This window comes from Lates calcarifer, linkage group LG21 (genome assembly GCF_001640805.2).
Source record: "Lates calcarifer isolate ASB-BC8 linkage group LG21, TLL_Latcal_v3, whole genome shotgun sequence".
Lineage (NCBI taxonomy): Eukaryota > Metazoa > Chordata > Actinopteri > Centropomidae > Lates > Lates calcarifer.
The window spans coordinates 27,553,023-27,578,594 of record NC_066853.1 but is presented as its reverse complement, the minus strand read 5'-3'; the positions used below and the strand labels follow the sequence as shown (position 1 = coordinate 27,578,594).

At 40.3% G+C, this 25,572-nt stretch overlaps 1 protein-coding gene across 1 annotated transcript in view; it reads left to right on the top strand.

Moving 5' to 3' along the window:
- Window positions 1-25,572, top strand: part of sez6b (seizure related 6 homolog b) — a 166,666-nt gene that overhangs the window by 90,737 nt on the left and 50,357 nt on the right. Inside the window, exon 4 of the mRNA XM_018700932.2 lies at window positions 22,148-22,337. Coding sequence (XP_018556448.1) covers window positions 22,148-22,337 — 190 coding nt within the window. The remainder of the gene's footprint in view (window positions 1-22,147; window positions 22,338-25,572) is intronic.

Below are 25,572 nucleotides of genomic sequence, written 5' to 3'. Positions count from 1 at the left end.
AGTGCCAGGACACACACCTTTATACAGTCACCTTCCTCTTGCCCTTGACTTTTCATTTTGCTTTTTAGAAACTCCAGTCTTCTCCTTTACTAAATCTTCCTTTGGAGTTTTTTATACATAAAAATACTAACCAAAGAACAGTTTTTTCTATCATCGTGACAGAATGATCATTAATGCCATGAGGTAATACTTAATGTAACAAAAAAGAAACTGAGTTTGAGGGATGGCTACAAAGATTGCAGGTGTCAGAAGTCAGGACTGACCTGATAGCACAATGTTAATAAAGCTACCTGCAGGCTCCTTTCTGCTGCGAGTTGTTCAATCGATTAGAGCTTGTCTTGTGTTAACATTTTATTGACACGGTGAGAAAGATATGGCAGCTCTGCTCACCTCACGCAAACACTGAAAAGACTGGGAAAACAGCATAACAAATGACAGTTTCTCTGTAAAGGCTCAAATATGGTTTTGGAATTAATTGAGAGGATTTAGGAGTTTAGTGAGTCACAGAAAAAAATTATCAGAGGCCCAGGTGAATTGGTTTGAAGGTCACAGTACTGGCAAAAATTTGAAAAAGTCTTTGTGTGCATTGACATTCCCATCCACTGTCAAGCTGTTAAAGATTCTCAAAGCTTTAATATAAGATCATGTGGTAAAAATAACATCATTCCACTTTCAGTAGTGTTATTCAAAAGTAAATGTGGATGACGCATACCAAATGCTTTTAACATTTGCATCCCACAAAGATGTTGATGTGGTGGATAGAACCAAAAATCTCAATTTTAGACTCATCAGACCAAAGTACAGATTTCCACTGATCTAATGTCCATTCCTTGTGTTTCTTGGTCCAAGCGATTGTCTTCTTGTTGTTCTTCTTCAGTAGTTGCTCTTTGCAGCAATTCAACCATGAACGCCTGATACACAGTCACATGTTGAGGTGTGTCTGCTACTTGAACTCTGTGAAGCATTTATGTGGGCTCTAATCTGAGGTGCTGTTAACTTGCATTTTTTCTGGCTGGTAACTCTAATGAACTTATCCTTTGCAGCAGAGATAACTCTTGGTCTTCCTTTCCTGGGACGGTCCTCATGAGAGCCAGTTTCATCATAACGTTTGATGGTTTGCACTTGAGGATACATTCAAAGTTCTTGAAACTGACTGACCTTCATGTCTTAAAGTAATGATGGAGTGTGGTTTCACTTTACTTAGTGGAGTGGTTATTGCACATTGCACAATATGGATTACAACAGCTGTTGAAAAAGGCTATTCACTGTATAGAACTGTGCACCCACCCTACCTCTGCACAACACAGCTGATGGTCTCAAACACATTAAGAAGGCAAGAAATTCCGCAAATTAATTCTTGACAAGGCACATCTGTTAACTGAAAACCATTCCAGGTGACTACCTCATGAATCAGAGAATGCCAGAAATGTGCAAAGCTGTCATTTAAACAAAAGTTGGCTACTCTGAAGAATCTAAAATTTAAAACATATTCTGGTTTGTTTAACACTTTTTTGTTTACTAAATAAATCCATATGTGTTCCTTCACAGTTTTGATGTCAATATTAATCTACAATGTAGAAAAGATAAGTGATCAGTGCTTGTTTTAGTTTGAGCATTGCTTGTATTTACAGCATCATCTTAGCAAAGCCAGTATGGTTCTTTATGGGCAACAGTGTATATTTTATTTCCTTATATGTAATTTATTCTCTTCAGACAATTTCTGATAACAAAACAGGCCTGAGAATGCAATTCCTTTCTGTTTTTGTCCATCCATACAATGCAGTGACCACCAGCCTAGACTGTTGACACAATGCAGGTTGGATCCAGGAATTCCTGCTGTTTACACCAAATTGAGATTTATCAGACCAGGCCAAATTTGGCGAGCCTATGCCCACTGCAGTGTCAGATTTCTGTTCTTAGCTGACAGGAGAGACAGGTGTTCCTAATAAAGTGCTCAGTGAGCTTACATAATAAGGACATAATAAAGGACATTTATGTCCTGAAAATATCACACATAGAGAGGAAAGTTTTGTCTCCTTTATTTGTGCTAAGCAAGGTTGCTCTTGTCTTTGTGAAGGCAGACTTTCCAGGCTTTCCAGGCTTGACCTTCATTGGGCTGCTCCTCTGTTCAGATGACCTTCTGCCCATCTGCATTCATACTGTCCATGAAACAATGATTACCTGGCTGTCCTGGGAGGGAAAAGAAATAAAACAGAGAGGGTGAACCTGTCTTGTCTGGTTGCTGTGTCACAATGTTTAATTTCTTTCAAACAGCCAGACTAATCTTGAGCTTCTCTCTTTTGTGTTTGTTGCTAGAGACTACAGGGCAACTCAAGGACAGGGCTGTGAAAGAAGACTAGATATTTCTCTGTACTTTTATGCCCAAAGAGAAAGCTATGTTCATCTTGTCTGTATTGGTACTCTATCTGCATGTATGCTGGGTGCAAAACTATTTGTTCTACTGCAAATACCCATAACATGAAAGCTTTTCAGCCAAATCAGTATGCAAACCTGTGAGGAGAGAATATTGTTATTATTTAATGTTTTGCCAAATTCAGTCATTTCTAAATGTCACCAAATCATTAGGTTTACCCAACCACGCCTGTTTCTGACATCTGCGTCACTCCACTGCCATGTTGATGATTTTATTATACAAAAGGTGTTACGTTTTGGCTTAATATTTAGTTTAGACTCCAAACAGCCATAGACAAGATCACCAACTGTATGCAAAGGCAAGTAGTTTTAATGGATACTTAAAGAGTTCTGAGGGAACAGGAAGTACGTGGCAGCTAGGTGGATGAGGAGGCCAAGGAATGGCGACAAACAGGTGAGTGATCTGATTTACATTCAACTTCATCAAGCCCTTTTACAGATGGTCTAGGCACTGAAGACCTATGACTTTGTGCTTATGCAATTAAATTCTTTTTAATCATATGGTGACTTCTTATCCCATATCTAAATGGAATCAAAAGGGTAAATTGACATTTTGGACAAAAAACATTTTTCATAAAATAAATCAGATGAAAGCCTCTGCCACATTGCAAAAACAGATACACAACAATAAACCCAAGGCACTGACCAGGCCTCCAAACTCCCCAATCCCCCGATCAAGCATCTGTGTGATGTACCAGAACACAATGTCAGATCTATGGAGGCCCCACCCTGCAACCCACAGGACCCAAAGGATCCACTGCCAATTGAAATGACAATCGATTTAGCACTTGTTGATCACATTTCCCACCCACTACAGTTCCACGACAGAGTAATATGTTAGGCATAATGTATATCATCTTTCATCTAGAGTAGATGTTTTGAATGCATTGAGATTTTTAAATAAGACACTCAAATTAAGATTCTAAAACAGTGCATAGTAGCTGACACATACCATCAGTGTTTGTGTCAGTAGCATGCAGCATATTAGTTTGTCTGGAGGCTGATGGATCTCAGTGGTGAACAGAAGTTTTATAGATCAAGTTTTGTTAAAGTGAGACAAGGTTCATGATATCAGTAGTTGAGATCCTTAGTTGAAGAACAGTGCACACAACTCATCATTTTGGATTGGTTCCACCTTTTTAGTCCAGCTACTGCCAGCTTTGCACATACTAACGCTGCTCTCTCTGCTAGCTCATACAGCAATAAAGCAAGAGTACATTGTCTTGTTGAATAATTTATTTGACAAAGAAATAAAATGTATTCAGATGACAAAACCATATAGTGGCATCCTGCCTAATCTTTCTCACAATTACTCTGGCAACTCTCACATTTTCAGCATTAAGGTATACAATTACATAATGTATATATTAAAAATAAGCAGAACCTGTTAACAAGACTTAAATAATAGAAAATAATAAAATAAACATCAAAGTCCCTGATAAGTTGGTTTCAAATCTTACCATCAAACATTCCAGCCTGAATAAAATGTGTATAAAATGTATTTCACACTGAACATGGGTGCAATCTATTGCATCAGTCACTCTCAGAAAAATGATGAAGAAGAATTTCAGTGCACTTAATATGAAACAGTGGAGTTTATTCATTATTAAAAAGTAGGTTATAGTCCACTAATGTAAACTACTTGCTAGCTGATAGAAGGTCTATTTGAGCGAGGGAAATGACCTAGAAATTGGTCCAATTATGAGTGTATATTTATTTATTTATTTATTTTTATTTTATTTATTATTTTATTCACCAAGGCTGTTGAAGCCCAAAAATGATTCTTTTGTAGTCATAAAGTGTGTTTTTTTTTTGTATTCCATCTCTCCATACTTTATGACTTTCGTACTATGTATGGCTCTCAGCTCCAAGATTCACATCAACTTGATATATAAATCTTCAAAAAACTGTCCCCAAATATAGAGTCTCATTTCTTTAACTGGCAACAGGATGGTGTTTGTCAGATTGAGACAAAATAAACTAGCGTGTGTGTTCATAGTAATGGAGGATTAATATATATGTAAATATATCTATCCATCAATTACCTATTCCGAGATACTTATCCTTGAGTGTCATGGGAGGGCTGGAGCCAATCCCTTCTGACACTAAGTGAGAGGTGGGGTACACCATGAACAGGTCACCAGTCAATCACAGGGCTGACACATTCATGTGAGCATGAATGGTTGTCAGGGTAGCATGGTAGCAAGAATTATTGCCTCACAGCAGGACGATTCTATCATAGAACCAACTAGCCAGCTGGGGCCTTTCTGTTTGTATCTAAATATAGAACTAACAAAAATACCAGACTTATCCTTTGACCAAATGTGAAGGCAATTATCTACATATGATAAGAGAGATAAGATCATAACCATATGTATTCATTTAGTGGGGTAAATGGAGGGCAGTCTGAATTTAGTTTTTCTAGAAAGAGAAACTGTGTCTATTAATATGTGTAGTCCTTCAATGAGACACTTAAGATAGTCAGTTGCGAAAAACTAAATTTTCATAATCACTGTCCTTTCTGCCAGTTAAGGATCTGGAGAAGCTCAGCCTATCTCTGTTATCTATCCACTGTGACCCACTTCTCCTGCTGGAACAGATGCTCCCTCGACAACGACGTCATTTACTCACCTCCCTCTTAATTACTGCCGTTAATTAGCAGACACACACTCACACTCAACTCCTTATAGGAAAACACATGAACTATACTGTATTTCCATCTCATGATAGGGACAGTGATATATTGAATATATAAGACACCTTGATGCATTTAAGAGGCTGGTTTAACATTTTATAGAGCAGTAACTATGGATAAAGTGAGATGGTGTGATGTTTTGAAGGAGGTGAGCAAAGAAAGGTAAATAATCCTCTTATTATCTGTTGGGTCTGGCTTTCTATCTGTGTTATACAAAAGAAGATCAACAAAGAGTCTCAGTGGAGAGCAGGGGAATATTAATACAAAATTACGTCTACAATATTCAACATGATTTTGCATTACACTGGCTCTCATTTCTCTCCATCTCTTTTTTGTGTTGCTGAATTTTTTACTCATTTCTTCACATACACACCCATTCTCACACACGCACACATGCATGTATAGACTTTGATCCATTAGTCAACACCATATCCCAGGGTTCCATCTGTCCTTGTTTTGCTCTCATCCTCCATGCTGTCCCCCAAAGTTGTCAGCTTATACTTAATGAGGGAGTGTCAGTTGAATTATTAAGCTGTCATTTGTTGCTTTTATAAAGTAAATGGGTGTCAGAGAGACTTTTCTCTTTACACCATAGCACTCAGTGTTCTCTATTTTGCATGAGACAGGAGGTTTTTTGTTTTTTTTTAATGAGAATTTAGTTATTCACTGAATAAATATGTTACCTATGTGATGGAATAGAGGATGTATTTCTGTGGAGCCATATTTGAATTCCTCAGTTCTTAGTACAGAGTATTTTGACTGATTGCTAATTCTAAATATACACAACTTAAAAGTATTATATTTAAATATTTTAGTGTAAAACATAACTAAAACTAAAACCATCAATAGAATGTGAAGAAATACAAGTTTTGACCTTCTGTCACTGTATTGTGATGTCCATTGCAATTAGCATGCTAACCGAGTACCCCTGCCCTGTCCTGTCTCATAATACTATTTTGTACCTCAAGAGACAATACTGTGTAACTGCAGTGTACAGTAGTGCAACTGGGCTATAAACCTGTGTTGCAGCCATACTCTCCCAGTTCCTTCACTTTCCTTAAGATCAGATATTGATGCTGCTGCTCTAGCTGCTCTCTCTCTCTCCCTTGTGTCCTCAGTCCATGAAGGTTTGGCAGCATGTCAACATGCTCTCATGTGATTTATCCTTGTATACCTGATAACCAGTCTGATGATGGCACAGGGGAAGGGGAAGGGGAAGGGGAGGAGGGACAGAGTGCATTTCTTTTTTCTTGCAAAAGGGGTGGACACCCCAACTTTCTAGTAATATGCTGCCTGCCATTTATATTGAATGTGAGTTTGACAGTTGGTCAGTTGTTACATAAAGCCTCTTTAAGGAAAATTTTATTAACTGTAAATTGTGGTTGTTAACATCAAGATAACTTTATTAATTGAGAAAAAAAGTGAAATTTCCCTAAGTTCATGGCAAGTAGCTATCATCAAAGCTGAAAACAGAACTGAAGTCAATGTACAGCCAAAAGTTTTGAGAATGACACAAGTATTGGTTTTCACAAAGTCTGCTGCTTCAGTGTTTTTAGATCTTTTTGTCAGATGTTACTATGGTATACTGGAGTATAATTACAAGCATTTCATAAGTGTCAAATGTTTTTATTGACAATTACATTAAGTTTATGCAAAGAGTCAATATTTGCAGTGTTGACCCTTCTTTTTCAAGACCCCTACAATTCACCTTGGCATGTTGTCAATCAACTTCTGGGCCACATCCTGACTGATGGCAGCCCATTCTTCAATGCTCGGAGTTTGTCAGAATTTGTGTTTTTGTTTGTCCACCTGCCTCTTGAGGATTGACCACAATTAGTAGTTATGACTTTTGCCTTATGGCAAGGTGCTCCATCATGCTGGAAAAGGCATTGTTCATCACCAAACTGTTCTTGGATGGTTGGGAGAAGTTGCTCTTGGAGGATGTTTTGGTACCATTCTTTATTCATGGCTATGTTCTTAGGCAAAATTGTGAGTGAGCCCACTCCCTTGGCTGAGAAGCAACCCTGCACATGAATGGTCTCAGGATGCTTTACTGTTAGCATGACACAGGACTGATGGTAGCGCTCACCTTTTCTTCTCTAGACAAGCTTTTTTCTGGATGTCCCAAACAATCAGAAAGTTGATTCATCAGAAAAAATGACTTTACCTTAGTTTTCAGTAGTCCAATCCTTGTACCTTTTGCAGAATATCAGTCTGTCCTTGATGTTTTTCCTAGAGAGAAGTGGCTTCTTTGCTGCCCTTCTTGACACCAGGCCATCCTCCAAAAGTCTTCACTCACACCTGCCTGCTGCCATTCCTCAGCAAGCTCTGGACTGGTGGTGCCCTGATCCCGCAGCTGAATCAACTTTAGGAGACAGTCCTGGTGCTTGCTGGACTTTCTTGGGCACCCTGAAGCCTTCACAACAATTGAACCTTTCTCCTTGAAGTTCTTGATGATCCGATAAATTGTTGATTTAGGTGCAATCTTACTAGCAGCAATGTCTTTGCATGTGAAGCACTTTTTATGCAAAGCAAGGATGACTGCACATATTTCCTTGCAGGTAACCATGGCTAACAGAGGAAGAACAATGATTTCAACCCTCCTTTTAAAGCTTCCAGTCTGTTATTCTAACTCAGTCAGCATGACAGAGTGATCTCCAGCCTTGTCCTTGTCAACACTCATCTGTGTTAACAGGAGAATCACTGACATGATGTCAGCTGGTCCTTTTGTGGCAGGGCTGGAATGCAGTGGAAATGTTTTTGTTGTCAATAAAGACAGGAAGACTTCAAGTCTTTGCTAGAATCTAACTTGTAAAATAAGACGTAAGGACACGTAAATTATGTGATAATTATTAGGGTACTTGGATTATAGTTACATTTCTGAAAATGACCTGTTACTCACTGTAAATGATGTTCTCCCTAGAACACTTAGGCTGTACTGAATATAATGCTGTTAAGTATTAACTTCATTTTAACAGTAAGTTCAGCTGCAGCCTCAGTGGAAAGTATACCTGGCAACAAGTCAGGATGAAATATAAAATCTCTCTATAAAGTGGAGTGAATCCAACGTTCCCATCGTTAATACTGTATATAGCGATATATAGTCTACAATTACAACAGCCTGTTGCATTATATTGTCTTAGACTTAGACTTAGACTTGACTTTATTGATCCTTTTGGGATGACTCCCTCAGGGAAATTAAATTTCCAGCAGCTTATAAAGACAGAAGCAGCACACAGGACAGTTTGCAAACAACAACAGCAACTGCTTGCAAACAGGTATAAAAAATAAATAGGATAAAAAAATGCACAGTAAACTCTTAATAGGATAAAAAATAAACAGTAAACGCTTAGCTAAATATACAAAATATAGATAGAATAAAATAAGGATGGAATAAGATAAATATAGAAAACTGTATATGGCCTGTGGTTAAATTAAATTATTGCGCTGTGGTGGTGGATGAGGTTATTGCACACAAAAGAAGAGTGTCCAGGTCTGTGTGTGAATGAATGAGTTATTGTTATCTTTCAGAATACCCCCTAAAAAGGGTTATTAATATTGATATTATGCAACACTGATTCACATAATTCGGCCAGATTCGTTCTCAGTGTGTTTTGCTGTGTAAAGGCTTGACTGTGAGAGAGAAAGAAATGTTACAAATTAGGATAACTGAAATTGGAAATGGAAAAACTGGAGCATAAAAAACAACATCCTTTGATCCACATATCTCTACCATCCACTACATACCATTTTTTTAGTTTTTCTTTTTAGGAAAAGGAGAATACAAAGAAATAAATAGGCCTACATGGATTTTATTTATTTATTTATTTATTTTAGACTGATGGTCTTCAATTCAATTACATTTACATTACATTACAATTTGTCATTGTACTGTTGTGCAACTCCAAGTGCCAAAATAGCAATGACATACACATGCAGCTCAACATACAGATCAGTAGAGATTATGTAAAAACTGAATGAGCAGCAATTAATAAATTTAAAGATAAAAGCTATTTGTGAGTCTGCAAGTGACACAAATAGCCACAAATGGATCTGTAGTGCCTCCCAGAAGGCAGCAGTTCAAAAAGGCAATTTCCTGGGTGGGAAAAGCCCTGTATGATCTTTTCCGCTCTGCAGAGGTATCATCTGCTGTAAATGTGGGTCAGTGACAGAAGCTGTGTCCCTACAATTAGATATATATAACATAAGTTATATATAAGATAAATATAAGTATATTTGTATATTTATGTTCCTTGTAAATATAGTATTTGGCTTTTTGCTTTTACTTACTTCTACTTTCTATTTGACTTGGCAATAAAGTTTGATTCTGATTCTGATAATGCCCTGTGATGCCTTCCTGGCTCTCTCTCGAGAGCCTTCTTGTCAGCCATAGTGCAGCTCCCAAACCACAAAATGTTGTGGGTGAGCATTTATAAAAGGACAACAGCAATTCCTGGGACAGGTTGACTTTCCTCAGTGACCACAAAAGGCGGTGGTGTTAGTGGTCCTGGTGTGAGGTCCTGAGAAATGTATGTTCCCAGGAACAGTGACCTTCTCTGCATTATCCCCTTTGATGCAAAGGGGGGCAAGTTCCTCCCTCCTCCTCCTCCTGAAGTTGATCACCAACTCCTTAGTTTTGGAGGAGTTGATTGCCAGGTTGTTGACCGAGCACCAGGCAGTGAGTTTTTGAACTTCATCTCTGTAGGCAGACTCATCATTGTTTCGTATGAGTCCCACTACAGTAGTGTTGTCTGCAAACTTGATGAAGATGTTGCTGTCGTGGATTGTATAGAATGTACAGCAGAGGACTCAGGACACAGTCCTGGGGGGCCCCAGTGCTGAGGGTCAGGACTGAGGAGTGGTGAGATCCCACGCATGCTTGGTGAAGGCTGTTACAATATGAATGATGTCTCTGAGCAGGACCAAGTCTCCTTCCTCTAAGCAGGACCAAGTCTCCTTCCTTGACATTGGGATGTGTATCCTGCCACTTGCTTCAGCTTTGGAGAGTAGAGAGATATTCTTGCCACCATCGCTCCCAAAAGGCATTTACCAGATGCTGGATGCATTTCCACTGTTGACTATGGAGATCTGCATTATCCTTTAAGGATCCTGGAGGAGGAAGATGGGTGCAGACCTTCTGTGTCAGGGTCATTACTGGAGTCAGAAGACAAAGTGTGTCTATATCAGTTGATATGGGTGTAAGAGGTCTTGCATTTATTATTGCAGAAACCTCAGCCATGAAGGTTGAAAGCACTTCATGAGTGAGACATGAAGGGCTGATCTGAGAAAGCATTGAGTCAAGGATCCGTCTTGAAACCCCAATCATTCATTCCCACACTCCTCCCATGTGCTAAGAGTGGGGTGGGTTAAACAACCATGTGCATCCTACTTCACTGATATATTTTGATAAGTTAGTCTCATCTTGCAGAAGGATTTGCAGCTCTTTCCAAGCTCCCTTAAAGTTTGTGCCACAGTCAGAGCGGATTACTTTTACAGGACCACACACAGCAAAGAATCACTGTAGAGCACTGATAAAGCTTGCTGTGTCCATTGACTCTATAAGCTCAATATGCATGGCATGTACACTTAGGGATGTATTGCCCACCTTTTGCTGTTTGCTGCCCCTCCTCGGGTACAACGAGTGGAAACATTCCAGGGGCCAAACACATCCAGGCCCACATTTGTGAAAGGAGGTTCCATGCTGAGACGCAGATCTCCAATGGGAGATCTGCCATCTTCTATTCTGCTGTCTTGCCACAAAGTTTGTGGCATGTGACACACCTGTTCAGATTTCTGGAGATGATCAAGATCCCATCTGTGCAGATTGCTCCTTCAGTAAAAACTCTGCCTTGATGTTTGACTCTTTCATGGTAGTGGTTTATGAGTAGAGTAGCAATATGTCTATGGCCAGGAATGATGAGAGGATGTTTCTCCTCTATCTCAAAAGGAGCGTGCAGGAGTCGATCACCTTTTCGTAGAAGTTGATTGTCATCAAGAATAGGGTTGAGTTTCCTCAGGGGACTGCTTTTAGGAATGATTTCCCCTTTCTCCAAGCAAGACACCTCAGCATCATATGCCTCCTTTGGTAGACATCCAATGATGATGGCTTTTGCTTTTGCTTGTCACAATGTATTAGCAGCTACATTCTTGTTTGTTGGAATTCCTCTGTGCCCCAAAAGACTGAGTAATGTGGATGAGAGAGGCCATATCTCTGACAAGGAATTGTCATGTGGAAAACCTTTCAAATCGGTGTGAACCAATGTCTCTGTCTTGCTGCAGTAGTGTGGCATTGAACCTCCACATCTGAGTCTGGGTCTATGAGGTCATACGTCTTTCCAGTTGTTTTTGTCTCCACAGAATGCATTAAGAGATCAGGCAGATAGTGTCTGACAGTCGAGCTGCAGGCACTGACCTGGTGGCAACATCTGCAGAGTTTTAGCTGGTCAGGACGTAGTGCCACTGTTCAGGATGTGTGGATTTCCTTATCCAGGGTTGAATGGTTGCTGAAATACACATAAAAACTTCTGGCTTCATTATAGATATATCCCAGCACAACCTTGCTATCAGTTTAGAATTTAAGATTGTTGGGATCAATGTCCAGCTCACTCACAACCAGCTCAGCAATCTCCACCGCTGGGGCGGCAGCACCTAACTCCAGCCTGGGAACAGTGTGGACTGACATGGGGCCAACTTGGCTTTCCTTATGATGAAACCCACATGGCATTTTCCTTCACCATCAATCACCTTCAGGTATGCCACAGCTGCAATGACCTTTACAGAGGCATCTGAAAAGATGTGAGCCTCTGTATGTTGAGCAGTAGAGAGGCAGGCAGCGGTGTAGGCTCGAGGGGTTTTGAACTGCTCTAAATATTGCAGTGAGTCTCTCCACACAATCCATTCTGCCTCCTTGTCAGCTGAGAGGGGGGCAACCCAGTTGCTAGTATCTCTAGTGAGCTGTCGCAGCAAGTGCTTCACTTGGATGATAACAGGAGCCACAAGACAGAGTGGGTCGAACAAGCTCTTAATGGTTGCAAGCACTCCTCTTCGTGTGAATGGTTTTTCACTGTTGGCAACATGGAATGTGAAAGTGTCATTCACTAGGTCCCAACTTAATCCAAGACTATGCTGCATAGGATGTGAGTCGGTGTCCAGATGAAGGTCTCTCAAATCCTTTGCATGGTCTGTCGATGGCAACGCCTGGATGATGGTTGGACAGTTGGATGCTATTTTATGGAGTCTTAGGTTGGAGATGGCATGAATATCTTGGGTGGCTTTCAGTAAACTGATGGCGGCAGTTGCAGATGGCAGTGACTTGAGTCCATCGTTAATGTAGAAATCCCTGTGTATGCTTTACATCTCCACCAAACACGTCCTCCCCATGTAGAGCTGCTCACCGTAGTCCATAGATGGCAACGGCTGGAGAGGGATGATTGCCAAAGACATGGACTTTCATTCTTTATTCCACAACTCCCTTCATGGTATCGTTGTCTTTGAACCACAGGAATTGGAGGAAGTTCCTGTGGTCCTCCCTGATGATGAAACTGTGGAACATTTGTTCGACATCTGCCATGATAGCTACCTGCTCACACCTGAACCGCATTAGTACTCCCAGCAAGCTGTTATTTAAGTCTGGACCTGTCAACAGCGCATCATTAAGTGAGATGCCATGATGTGAGGTGCTGGAGTCAAACACGACTCTGATTTGGTCAGGCTTGTGTGGGTGGTACACACCAAAACTGGGAAGGTACCAGCATTCTTCACCATCATGCAGTGGTGGAGCCAATTCAGGATGATCTTGGTCACTAATTCTCTGCGTGAAAGCCAGAAAATTGTTCTTCATGCCAGGCTTCCTTTTGAGAGTACAGCAGAGGCTGGTGAAGCAGATGAAAGCCTGTTCTCTGTTGTTAGGGAGGTGTGGCCTTGATGTGCGAAAGGGAAGGGGAGCCACCCAGCTATTAGCATTCATCTGTGAGCATCTCTCTGTCCATCAGCTGAATGATGTCCTCAATGGAGGGGGGCAACTTTATTGTCATCCTCTGTCTTTCAAAGATCTTGCTTCCCAATGAACAATCTCCAGTGTTCTGAACTGGGCTGATAGAAAGATGCAAGTGACTTAGGGTCTGAGAGCTGGGAGGCTTGTTACTTGCACCTACTGAGAACTTCTCTTTTAAAACCAAGTGGTTGGGACATGGACTAAAGTACAGTGAGAGTGGTGTCCATTCTCCAAAACATTAGTCTGGTATATGCTGACTTCCTTAGGTTTGTGTGCTGCTCCTAGACAGAGATCTCCAACTACAACCCAGCTAAGGTCAAGTTTTTGGGCATAAGGGGCGTTGTTTCGCCCATTATGCTGATCTCTTACTTTGTGGACCTGTAAGACAAGGCCAAGAAGTAGCAGAATCTTTGCATCAGGGTCAAGTTCAGGGATCAGGTGAGCAATAGACTTAAGGTGGGAATGGTGTTCGGCAGCTTCAGGTGCAGGTATCTTTGACCTGTCATCTGGCATATGGTTGCACTCTATGAGTGTAGGAAGGAGCACGCTGAGACTTTCATCCAAGGGCTGAGCAATGAAGCCGGTTCCTCTTCCTCCAGACATCTCTGTAACTCCAGCACAGGTGCGAAGAGTGTAGGGAGAATCTGAGCCTACGAGGTTGAACAGGTCAAAGAACTCTGACTGTGCAAGAGATCTATAACTCTGGTCAAGTCAAGTACAGCATAGATTTTTATCAATCTGTCTGATTGTTCTTTTGAATGTACCTTTATGAGGCAGATTTTTGAGCGGGAGTGGGAGGTATTTGTGAGATTATGTCAGGGGATCCTTCTTCCCTTTCCTCCCTGCCATGCTCTGAGTTTAGCTCTTTGATGGTCCATGGAGCTGATCCTGGATGAAGAGCTGCCACATGTCTATCACTGTCACACTTGCATTTAATGACCTTTCTGCAGTCTCTAGCCATATGATCAGTCAAGGCACAGCATCTGAAACAAACACCACTGTCCTCTATTGTTTTAGCTCAAAAGCCCCTGCATCGCTTGAGGGGGTGAGACTTTTTGTGAATAGGGCACTGCCTGTTAACATCTGAGTTACTGCCGGGTGTGTCTACAGATTTGGTGATAGTATTGGCATGATCTCTGTTTTATGGGTTGAAACCTGGCCTCTACAGGGTGTGTACCTCTTTACAGGGTTGTCTGTCTTTACTGCTGTCAACCAGATGAGCTGAGTGTGAAACTTGGATCATTATGGATCTGGGTCTCTCTGCAGACAAAGGCAATGAAGAATGAGAATGGTGTAAACTGAACTTGGTTTTGCAGCTTATATAAACTACCCTGTGTCATCCATTTCTCCTGTAGCCCACACGGCAACTTCTCCACTATTGGATTAACACCCCAAGATGTATCCAAATAGGCAAGCCCAGGTAAATAACCATCCAGTTTTGCTGACTCCAACTTCCTTAACAGATGACCACGCTCTCTCAACTTGAGGGAGTCTTTGTTTCCAATCCTGGGGAACCTCTCAGGTTTGTCCAAAAGCGCCTTCTCAATTGTTTCAGGTGAACCATAGCACTCCCTAAGGCGCATCCATGCCATCCTGAGCCCAGCCTAATCTAATCTGTTCTAATCTGTTCTGATGAGTAGAGGCCTAACCACCTAGCTAGAGGGTCAAGCTCTTCAGTGCAGGTGAGTCTCAGTCCTTGTATGGCATTTGTGAAGGTCGATTTCAATCCCCAATAATTGTCTGGACGGTCATCAAACTTGAACATCCCAGATGCCTCAAGCTCATGACGAGCCACGTAAATAGCAAAGTCGTTCATACCTATACCGTCAGGCACATATGACTGTGGCGCCTGCATACTATGTGGGATTGTGTGTGGCTGAGGTCCCTTCATGGGAGACAAACTGTGTGAATGCATTCTGGCAGCTGGCTTATCCACGCTATGCACACTGGAGTAGCTAGTGTGGTGCTTGACATTAATAGGAGCAATGTTTGGTCCATCCCCAATCATGTAAATAGGATTATGCTCACTGTCATGCAGTGGCAGAGCTTGATGAACTTCATGTGGCTGATTGGCTGCAGTGTTAGGTTCAACATGAGGCAATGTCTGCTGGTTAGGATGCATTCTAGAGTGGCATTCAACATAGTCACTTGTTCTTTTTTCCCTGGAGTCATGGGGAATACCTGCAATTCCCACTGAGCCAGCTTTAGATTCCAGTTCTACTGCAGCTGATTCCAGAATCTCTGCTTTAGCTAACGCAGCTGCTACCTCTTCCTCTTGCTTCACTGTGGTTAGAGCTGCCTCTATGCATGCCTCCTCTACTTTTGCTTTTTCAACCATGAGCTCAGTTTCTCTTTTAACAAAGTTGGAGCGGGTGCGTGCTGCCTCGGCCCTGGCACATGCTTTAACTGCTGCTAGGCCTGCTGAAGTTGCTTGGACTGTCTGGTGAAGTAACAACAGACCTGGTCATGTGCAACCTAACAGATGGAAGTTGAGATGGAGCTCTCTGCTGATCTTCCATGTTTCCCTTATTGTCCATTGTGTATATGTTGTACATCTCTTATTTGATATGAAGAGCACGAGCAAGATGAAGCAGGGTAGTTAATGAAGAGCCAGTGGCTTTGTTTCCTGTAACTACTGGGTTGAGTCAGCTGTGATGCTGTTCTTTGACTATTCTGTCACTTCTATGTGTGTGGCTTTACACGAGTGACAGATAGCTAAACAAATGTGCCTGGCACTGAAAGGGTTAATGATGACTCAGACGTTGAAGTAAAGTTGAAGGCTGTTTACTTGTTTATCTTTGTCAAGTTGCTTTCTTACAATGCCAAAAACTCTTTTGTGAAACTAAAAATAAATACAGAAACAATGTCCTTAATGTACATAAAAGAGTGCAGTAATGTTAATAGTTGCTTAATACACCAAACTAGACAGTAACATATATTTTACACTTATGAACAAAGCTTCTCCAAGGCTCAACACCAGCGGAAGCGATGGATTAAACAAAGGATGCTCTGGAGCACATTTCCATGAAGAATACAAAACAAGATGGGTGCTTGAACTATGACCCTAACCATGTGATCTCAAATGACCAATAAAAAAACCGGGACTCAAAACTGACAGCATCCTTCAAAATGACCACCAGAAGACATTATAGTGCTCTTTAACTACAGGTGTAACATTACATCGGGTGTATAAAGCACTGTGACACCAAAGACTACAATCCTATCTGTAGGTTTAGGCTACAAAAGAACCTTGGTTAAACATAAATACCAAGACCTAGCAAATACCAATACCAAAATACTTTGTATTTAATGCTAAGTGTTTAGTTTGGTGCTAGCACACACACCAACAGTTAACACTGCTGTGTTTCACAGCTTTTGTTCCAGTTGCTACTACTTTTATAAGGGGTGAAGCTAATGAACTGCATAAAGTGGAATTTAGAATTCCAGAGGAAGAGATAAGAACTATGTAGTATAGGCAGACTTATCAACAATGATCAGTTCACTAATCACGCTGTGATCTCGACTTAACAGCAATACAACACAAGTGACTATCCAATACAAATAACACTGCTATAGCTTTGATCACATTTTCCAAACTGCATTTACTGCTGCCAGTGATTCTGACTTCAAAATGTATTGCAGTCCATTATGTTGTCAGAGTAATAACCCTTTTTCCAGACAGGGGAATACCCCTCATGAATATGTTTGTGAGGTACAGTTATATAGAAGCTGGACTGGTGCCAGGCTAAATTGGATTATGTCTCCCAATGTTCCCTCAAGTGTTTTATTATCCCTGAGCTGAAGGCATAATGTGATTACTTGGTGATGCCCTTTGTTCAGCTATTCACTATTATCCTGATGCTGTGTCCATGAGTTCATTAATGACACATTATGACTTGTTATACGCAAGCCAGAACAATACAGTATGAGTCATTCAAACTGTGTTTAGGCTGGATAGACTCCTACTATATGTGGGCTGCAAGTAAAGTTTCAGTTTAAACAAGTTCACTGTAACTGAATAATGAACTGTGTGTATAGTGTATTATGAAAGCAGTATTAAGTGGGTGATAACTTCAACCTTTATTTTCCCAGAGTTTTCAACCAAGTTATGGTCTTCATCAGGGGTTGGAGCTAGCTCAGTTCTTAGTTCGTAGTTCTTAGAGGACATTGGAGGAGATGGTGTCTGCGACCATTAAACTGACTGAGGCAGGTGGGAGGTGAGTTTCCTGTGCCTGTCCAAACACTAAGATGTAAATACATGAACTGACCAAGTGGACCAATCATAGTTGATGCAGTCTGTGTTGGTGCAATGTGTAGTTACATTTCTAGCGAGGTGTATGTCAGGCTATGGCAAAGGCTATGGTATAGGGTGTGTGGCTGTACCTACACCATACCAAAGTCATACCTATGACATTGATTCAACACAGAAGTATTATGTGCTTGAAGTTTGGTTCTTCTTTTGAAGATGAAAAGCACATTTTTCAGTTTCAGCTAATGACTGGATAGTTTCTATATATGACCACTTGCTTCTTTATTAACAGCATTTACCTGTACTTTTACTTTGAATGCTTACAGTATGTCTCAAAAGTGAGTACACCCCTCGCATTTCAGCAACCATTTTAGTATAGCTTAATACTATAGAATACTATAGACAATATAGGGACAATGCTATAGAAATGAAACTTGGATATACTTACGTAGTCAGTGTACAGCTTATATACCAGTATAGATTTACTATCCACTGAAAATTACTCAACATATAGCCATTATTGTCTAAATAGCTGGCAACACGAGTACACCCCCAGTGATACCTGTACATGTTATTCAAACACATTATTTCTGCCGGATTGACTGGACCATGCAAATTTGTGTATCATTAGAGCCATTAAATTTGGTACTTTGGGCACAATTCTCTCATACTGGTCACTGGATGTTCAACATGACACCTCATGGCAAAGAACTTTCTGAGGATGTGAGAAATAGAGTTGTTGATCTCCACGAAGATGGCCTAGGCTATAAGAAGACTGGTAACACCCTGAAACTGAGCTACAGCATGGTGGCCAAGGTCATACAGCAGTTTTCCAAGACAGGTTTCACTTGTAACAGGCCTCACTAGGGTCGACCAAAGAAGGTGTCCTGGTGCTCTGTGTCATATCCAGACGTTGCCTTCAAGTCAGTCTGCATGACTTTTGTCCCAGAAGGAAGCCTCTTCTGAAACTGGTTCACAAAAAAGCCTGCAAACAGTTTGCTGAAGACAAGCAGTCCAAGAGCATGAATTACAGAAACCATGTCCTGTGGTCTGACGAGACTAAGATAAACTTGTTTGGCTCAGATGGTGTCCATCCATGGTGTCCGTGAGGAGTACCAAGATAATTGTGTGTATTGCAAGGTGTCTAACATCCACCAGCTCCATGATGTCATCATGAAGGAGTGGAAGAGGATTCCAGTCATAACCTGTGCAGCTCTGGTGAATTCCATACCCAAGAGGATTAAGGCAGTGCTAGATAACAACACTTTGGGCACAATTTGGATAAGTTCATGAGGTGTAGTCACTTGTGTTGCCAGCTATTTAGACAATAATGGCTGTGTGTTGAGTTATTTTCAGGGGACAGTAAATCTATATTGCTGTACAAGCTGTAAACTGACTATTCTAAAGTTTCATTTCTATGGTATTGTCCCTTGAGAAGATATGATAAAATGGTTGCTGAAATGTGAGGGGTGTACTCACTTTTGTGAGATACTGTAAGTATTTTTAATATCAGAAAAAAAATGCTTTTAATATTTAAATACAGTAAGTAATTAGTAATTAGTAATATTCTAATAGAGGACTTTAATTTCAACCAAAGTAATTTTCTGGCAAGATATTTGTGTTTTTATTCAAGTGAGGCTTTCAGGTACTTCATTCACCACTGCTTCAGACTCAGATCCCTCTTAAACATAACAGTCAAGTATACACACCTCTAGTGATTTGCTTACAGTTACACAGTTTTGTAAAGTGTCTTTAATATCCTTTCAATTCCTCTAGTTCCTGAACAGGTTTGACACCACCTGTTGTAGCTGTCTTGAATACTATTTCTTGAATTTAACACTCATACAATGTTTTACACTAAGTCTGCTGTTTTATTCTACTTTTAATAGTCATATATTCACAACGTTGGTCCAATCCTAACAACAATCTGAAGTTTGGTTTGGATACTCACATAATATGAACACACTGACATTTCTATCCTGTCAGTGGATGCACAGCACTACAGACTCCCTCACAAGCTTCTCTCAAGATGGCTGTGGAGTAATTTCCCAGGTTGGTGAGATAGGATGCAGCTGATAGGATCTATGGAAGACCATGAGAAGACATGTTCCCTTCTTACTTTTAACGCCTGAATAAAGATATACTTGCTGTGATAAAAGCTGATAAAGGCAATATTTCTCACCAGACATGTTGTCAGCAGAGAAGACAAGCTGACAATTGTCAGGCCTATCTGCTGTGTAATCACTGAGCTATACATTGTCCTTTGGCTTTTTCCATATTTATAATATTTAAACAATAAGGGCTGCCACACTGAATAGATAAAGCCTTTATACCACCTACCAAGTTACCCAGAATAACGGGGTGCCTTTGTAGTTCACCTGATAGGGCACATACCACTAGCAAGTCCTTACTGTAGTGGCCCAGCTTCAAATCCAGCCTGCGCCCTTTGCTGCATGTAATCCCACCTCTCTCCCCTGACTTTCCCTGACTGTCACTTCAGCAGAAATGTTGAAAAAAAAATACAAAAAAAAGAAAAGAAAGAACTCATCCAGAATAATGAGGAGAATTGTTGTTGAAATGTGTTAGCAAGTTGGGTACAGTTTTGATGTGATGGCCATGACTACAACTACATATTATGTAAACAGTGAAATTTACATGTAATTTGCATATGCACTGCTGTGAGAGACAGTGAAAGGCTCTTTTTTTTTTTTTTTACAAACTAGCTTTCTACTCATTTATTATTATTGTTATTTATAAATGCCATGAATTTCTGATATGGTCACTTTTGGTTTGCTGCCCTTCCATGAAATCTCTTGGTGAATCAGAATGAAAATAAGTATGTTCAAGCATACCATCACCAGCTGTCAAGTATTTTATACGCAATGTCAAAAGAAGTAGTAAACTCTCAATTCAGGGATCTCCTGCTTTGAAGGAAGGGCTAGTGATGGTTTCTTGGTCTGTTGTGGTTGTAGTCAGATAGACTCTGCTACACTCCATTTTGCTTATATTACTCAAATGTTTTTTCTATGAAGTTTGGTCCACCTCCCACGTTTGTTTGTTTATATGAAATGGCCAAGTTATGAAGTGCCAAATTTAATGCATTGTTTGCCATGTGACCACACAGTCACACTGCCGACTAGTAACCATCTGTAACCCTTTGTAATCTTGTATAGCAGGTCTCTGTAATTTTTGGTCATTTGGAATGTATAGTTATTATAGACTAATCTATAGAACTGTATTTTATTATATTGTTAATCAATTTAGTTATTGTTTAACTCCCAGTCATCTATTAGCAGTATTGAAATTATGACAATTAACCAGTCCTGTACAGCATTCTGTATAATGTTCAACACTTCTTTTTGAGACCTTTTTCTTTTGAGCACCTGGACCAATCCTGGACAGATTGCCAGTCTATTGCAGTCATGTGGAAGCAAACAACTTTACACTCACATTCATTCCTAAGGGTAATTTAGTGTCACCAATTAACCTGCATGTGTTTGGACTGTGAGAGGAATCCAGAGAGAACCCACACAGGCACAGGGAGAACATGCAAACTCCATACAGAAAAGCCTCAGGCGAACTGGGGCTCAAACCCAGAGCCTTCGTACTAACCACTGTACCAACATGACGCCCTGTTTTGGATTTTTCTCTCTGCTTTTTGTTCCTCAAGATTTTCTTGTAACTGCTCCTCAAGCCTCTTCAATCTTCTTTTATCTCTTTTAAATGGACTGTACTTATATAGCGCTTTTCTAGTCTTTTCGACCACTCAAAGCGCTTTACACTACAGATCACATTCACCCCATTCACACACATTCACACAGCACATATTCTATATTTAATGTGCTTTCTAAACACATTCACACACATTCACACACCGATGTGAAACACACACATCGGAGGCAATTTGGGGTTCAGTATCTTGCCCAAGGATACTTCGGCATGCAGACTGGAGGAGCCGGGAATCGAACCACCGACCTTCTGATTGGTGGACAACTGCTCTACCTCCTAAGCCACAGCCGCCCCTTAGACTGGTATTTCTGCAAAATTAGTTTTTCTTAGTTAAGCCATGCACAATTTAATCTTTATCTGAAACAAGCATTAGTTTGTAACTGTACCTGCCAAACTGAATGAGTTTGTTTTTGTTTGGTTTTGTATTTCTATTTGTTTTTGTTGTTGTTGTGTTTGTTGTTGACTGATGAAATTATTTTCAAGACTAAGAGTTTAATTAAAGGTAATTAACATTAATTCAGGTATGTGCCTAACCAAGGATGAATATCAGTGCCATGTTATTCAGGAGTGCATCTACAATTTATGACAGGATTAATTCTGATGAATCCCAGTTTGTTGAATGAAGTGTTTATTTCTGTTCCATGGACATTTTATCCTCTGTGTCCCTTTCCTTCCTCCAAGATTCACAGCTAGGATGCTCCCAAAAGGTCATGAAGTGAGTTCATGTCTGGCTGTCCTCACTACAACATTTTTTTTCCTGTGCTTTCTAACAATCCTCTTCAGTGGATGGAGTTTGCTGTGTCATTTAATAGCTTGTAAAATCCTCCACAGTATGCAGGATGTGGAACCACCTATCTTTCAATGACAATCAGTATTCTTGGAAATCGGAAAATGGCAGGTTGAATACCCACAGTAGGCATAGTATAGAATCTCTGTTGATATCTTGAGCCAGGAACTAAAAGACTCTAGATCCCAGAATCTTGATCTTTTGTTGTTGTGTTTTGATATGATGGATAAATGGTTAAATCACTTCTTTGTTTTCTGTCAGGTGATGAATGTTAATCTATCTGAGGGTGACAAAGTGGTGTTTGAAGATGTGGGCCATGGGGAGAACACCGTGCTTGCCAACGAGTCCATTCTGATGAGGGGGTTGGTAGTACGAAGCCACAGCAATCAGATCTCTATCCACTTCCACAGTGCGAGGTCTCAGGTTGGATCAGTCCTGCTCAGATACCAATGTAAGTCTGAATTACAAAACAAATTCCACCTGCATGCTGTTGAAACAGACATATGTATAAAACTAGAAATTTGACAAACAGCCAACATGATGGGTGAACATGAAAAATAATTTCATATATTTTTGCTGCCTTAACATTTTGTGACTTTAACAAATAATATTTTATTTGCTGATGTTCATTAACTGATACAGTACATCAAATTATAACAATTATGTTTAATATTGTACATGGTCTACTACAAATAAATCAAGTAAAAATAATATTTTCTTTAACTGTAGATACAAATGCTTCACATTTTACACCAATCAGCCACAACATTAAAACCACTGACAGGTGCAGTGAACAACATTGATCATTTCATTACAATACAATGTTCTGCTGGGAAACCATAGGTCCTGACATTCATTCATATTTGATACATTATGATATAATGAGTACAGTCTAGACCTGCTCTATATATAAATGGACTGTACTTAGTGCTGTTCTAGTCATATTGATCACTCAAAGCACTTCACACTACAGGTCACATTCACCCATTCAAACACACATTCATACAGCACTTGTTCTGTACATATTAAGTGCTTGACGCATACCACCCACCTAAACACTGTTGTAGATCAAGCCCATCCCCCCAATGGCAATGATACTCACCAATGGCAGGGACCTCCCCCAGCAGGACAGAGCTCCCACCACACCACAAAAACTGATCAGAAATGTCTTGCGGAACAAAACAAAGAGCCCATGGTGTTGAACTGAGGCCTGTACTACAAAGGGATTTTAACCTACTCCGATTTAACTCTGGGTTATCAAGGAAAGTCGGGGTTGACCAACCCTGACTGCCTCAGTCTGTGTTAAACGGTACTATGAAGGTGGTTAAGATGTCAGTAAGCTGAGTAGGTGTTAACTTAATTGGACTTTGTGTGCATAAAGTGGGTGTGCACTGCATTTCAGATGAAGAGTGCATGTAAATTCAGTTCAGTTTATGGGGAATAGCGGCAAAATGTAAAAACGTGACCGTCAACTAAGCCAAGAAGACTTGCCATATGTTCTCTGCATTCTTAAATTGTAATGTAAAATGTAAGAACATGTACAATATGTGATAATTATCATCATAATTGGATTATAGTCAGCACATGGATCACATTTCTGAAATTACTCACTGTTGATGATATTCTCCATAGAGCAGTTAGGCTGTACTGTATGAATGCAATGCGGTTATGTTAAGTGTGAACTTCATTCTGACAGTAATTTCAGCTGCAACCTCAGTGGGAAGAACACCTGGCAACAAGTCAGGATGAAATATACGAGCTTTTTATAAAATGGTCTGCATTAATAGTTCTCATCATTAATACTGAGTACAGTGGTGTGTGTAGTCTACAGTTAGCCTGTTGGTGTGTTCGCAACTAACAGAAAAAAGGCTGAACTGAAAACAGGAGCAGGGTTACCTTCTGATACATTTCACATACAGGCAGTTGAGGGGGCAGTCACCTCTGACCCTGGCGGCAGCTCAGTGTTCACACTTTATATAATAGCCTATTTTATCAAATGTTTTGATTGGCCAGTTTAAAATAATGTATGTAGTTGACATGCCGGTCTTATGAACGGCCACCAGCTCGCCCTCCTTGGACTCTCAGGTTAGTGAGGAAATAACTAAGGATTTCTGTAGAGACACATCCCAGTCAACCCCGACCATCATTTGTACTTTAATGTTTATTTAATGGTGACTGACACAGGACAGGCAAAGCTATGAGCTGATACTTCCACTCATACATCTACTGACAATAAGATAACACAGGTTTGTTCAGTTGGCAGTGGTATTACTGTGTTTCAGGAGGAGCAAGCCCCCACAAAAGGATTATTCAATGTAAATTGTAAATTGAAAAACTGCATAAAAAGCACCATCCACTACCTACCAGATTTTAAGGTTTCGATTTTTAGGAAAGGGAGAATGCAAATAAATAAATACATAAATAAAAAATATTTAATTTTGTCTTTTTTAAATTGAGACTGATGGTCTCTGTACAGCCTCACTCAGCCTCTATCAGTTGTGCCAGTATCGATTGGGTCTTCCAACTGTGGGGTGGTACTTATACAGGATGACACAGAGTTAACCACCAACATAAACTGCTCAAAGCAGTTTAGAGACGCAGTGTAAATTCACATGGCAACAAACCCCAGTTAAAACCTCTCCACCTTTTATAGTACAGGTTAATCGGGAATTTATACCCAGTGTCACTCAGTTACTCCTGAAGTTACCCTGACAAGCCAGTAACCTCACTTTGTAGTACAGGCCTGTGGCCTCAAAATTCCCCAGATCCCAATCTGATCAAGCAACACACAGGACAAGACCAAACAACTCAGTCCATCAATCCTCCCATCCTTAAATACTGAAAGTCCTCTCTCTCTCTCTCTCTCTCTCTCTCTCTTAGTCTTCACATATCAGTTTATTAATGTCTTTCCTCTAAGACAGTCTATTCTTTGCATGGCCCTGCTAGAAGCTGAGCGAGCAAGAAAGACCCAGCTTATAGGTGACACACACACACAAGCATACCACATGTGGCCCATATAACTATCCTCGGCCCTGTTGATAGAGACATAGATTAGATTAGATAGACTTTATTTATCCCACCTGTGGGAAATTCACTTTTTTTTGATTAGAATATACTATGTAGCCTTGTTTTCACAGGTCCTTAGTAAGTTTCAAAATCTTCAAAGATATGATTATAACAGATTATTTTGACCTTAGAAACCAGTACTAACTGTTTGTGTGGTTGTTTGCTCATCCCTGTTCAGTTCCTCTGGGCTTCCTTTAATATGTGCATTTGCACTGACCCACTGGTTAGACTGCAGGCAGAGGTTAAAGCTCCCACACCTTGAGCTAAAACTGTCCACATATATACGCCACAGAAATACTCAATTTCTTTGCTTCACCATTCAAATCCCTGCAGAAGCTCACCTTCCCTGCCTGGCTTTTTGTCTGAAATACTGAAACAAAGGCTACTGATCAATACACTTAATGTTTTTGGATTGCAGTAGCTTGCAGTGATGGAGTGCATGTGTTGTGTGAGATAGGATTCATCACACTGAGTTGCTGATGCCACTTATTGTTCCCAGGCAGAGAAAGAAATGTGCAGGCCAGGCAGCAGTGGAGAAGTATGACAGACAAGTACGATGGATATTTTATTGTATTCAAAGCTGAACATGCAATATGTAATTCTTTCCAGCTTTTGTTGTT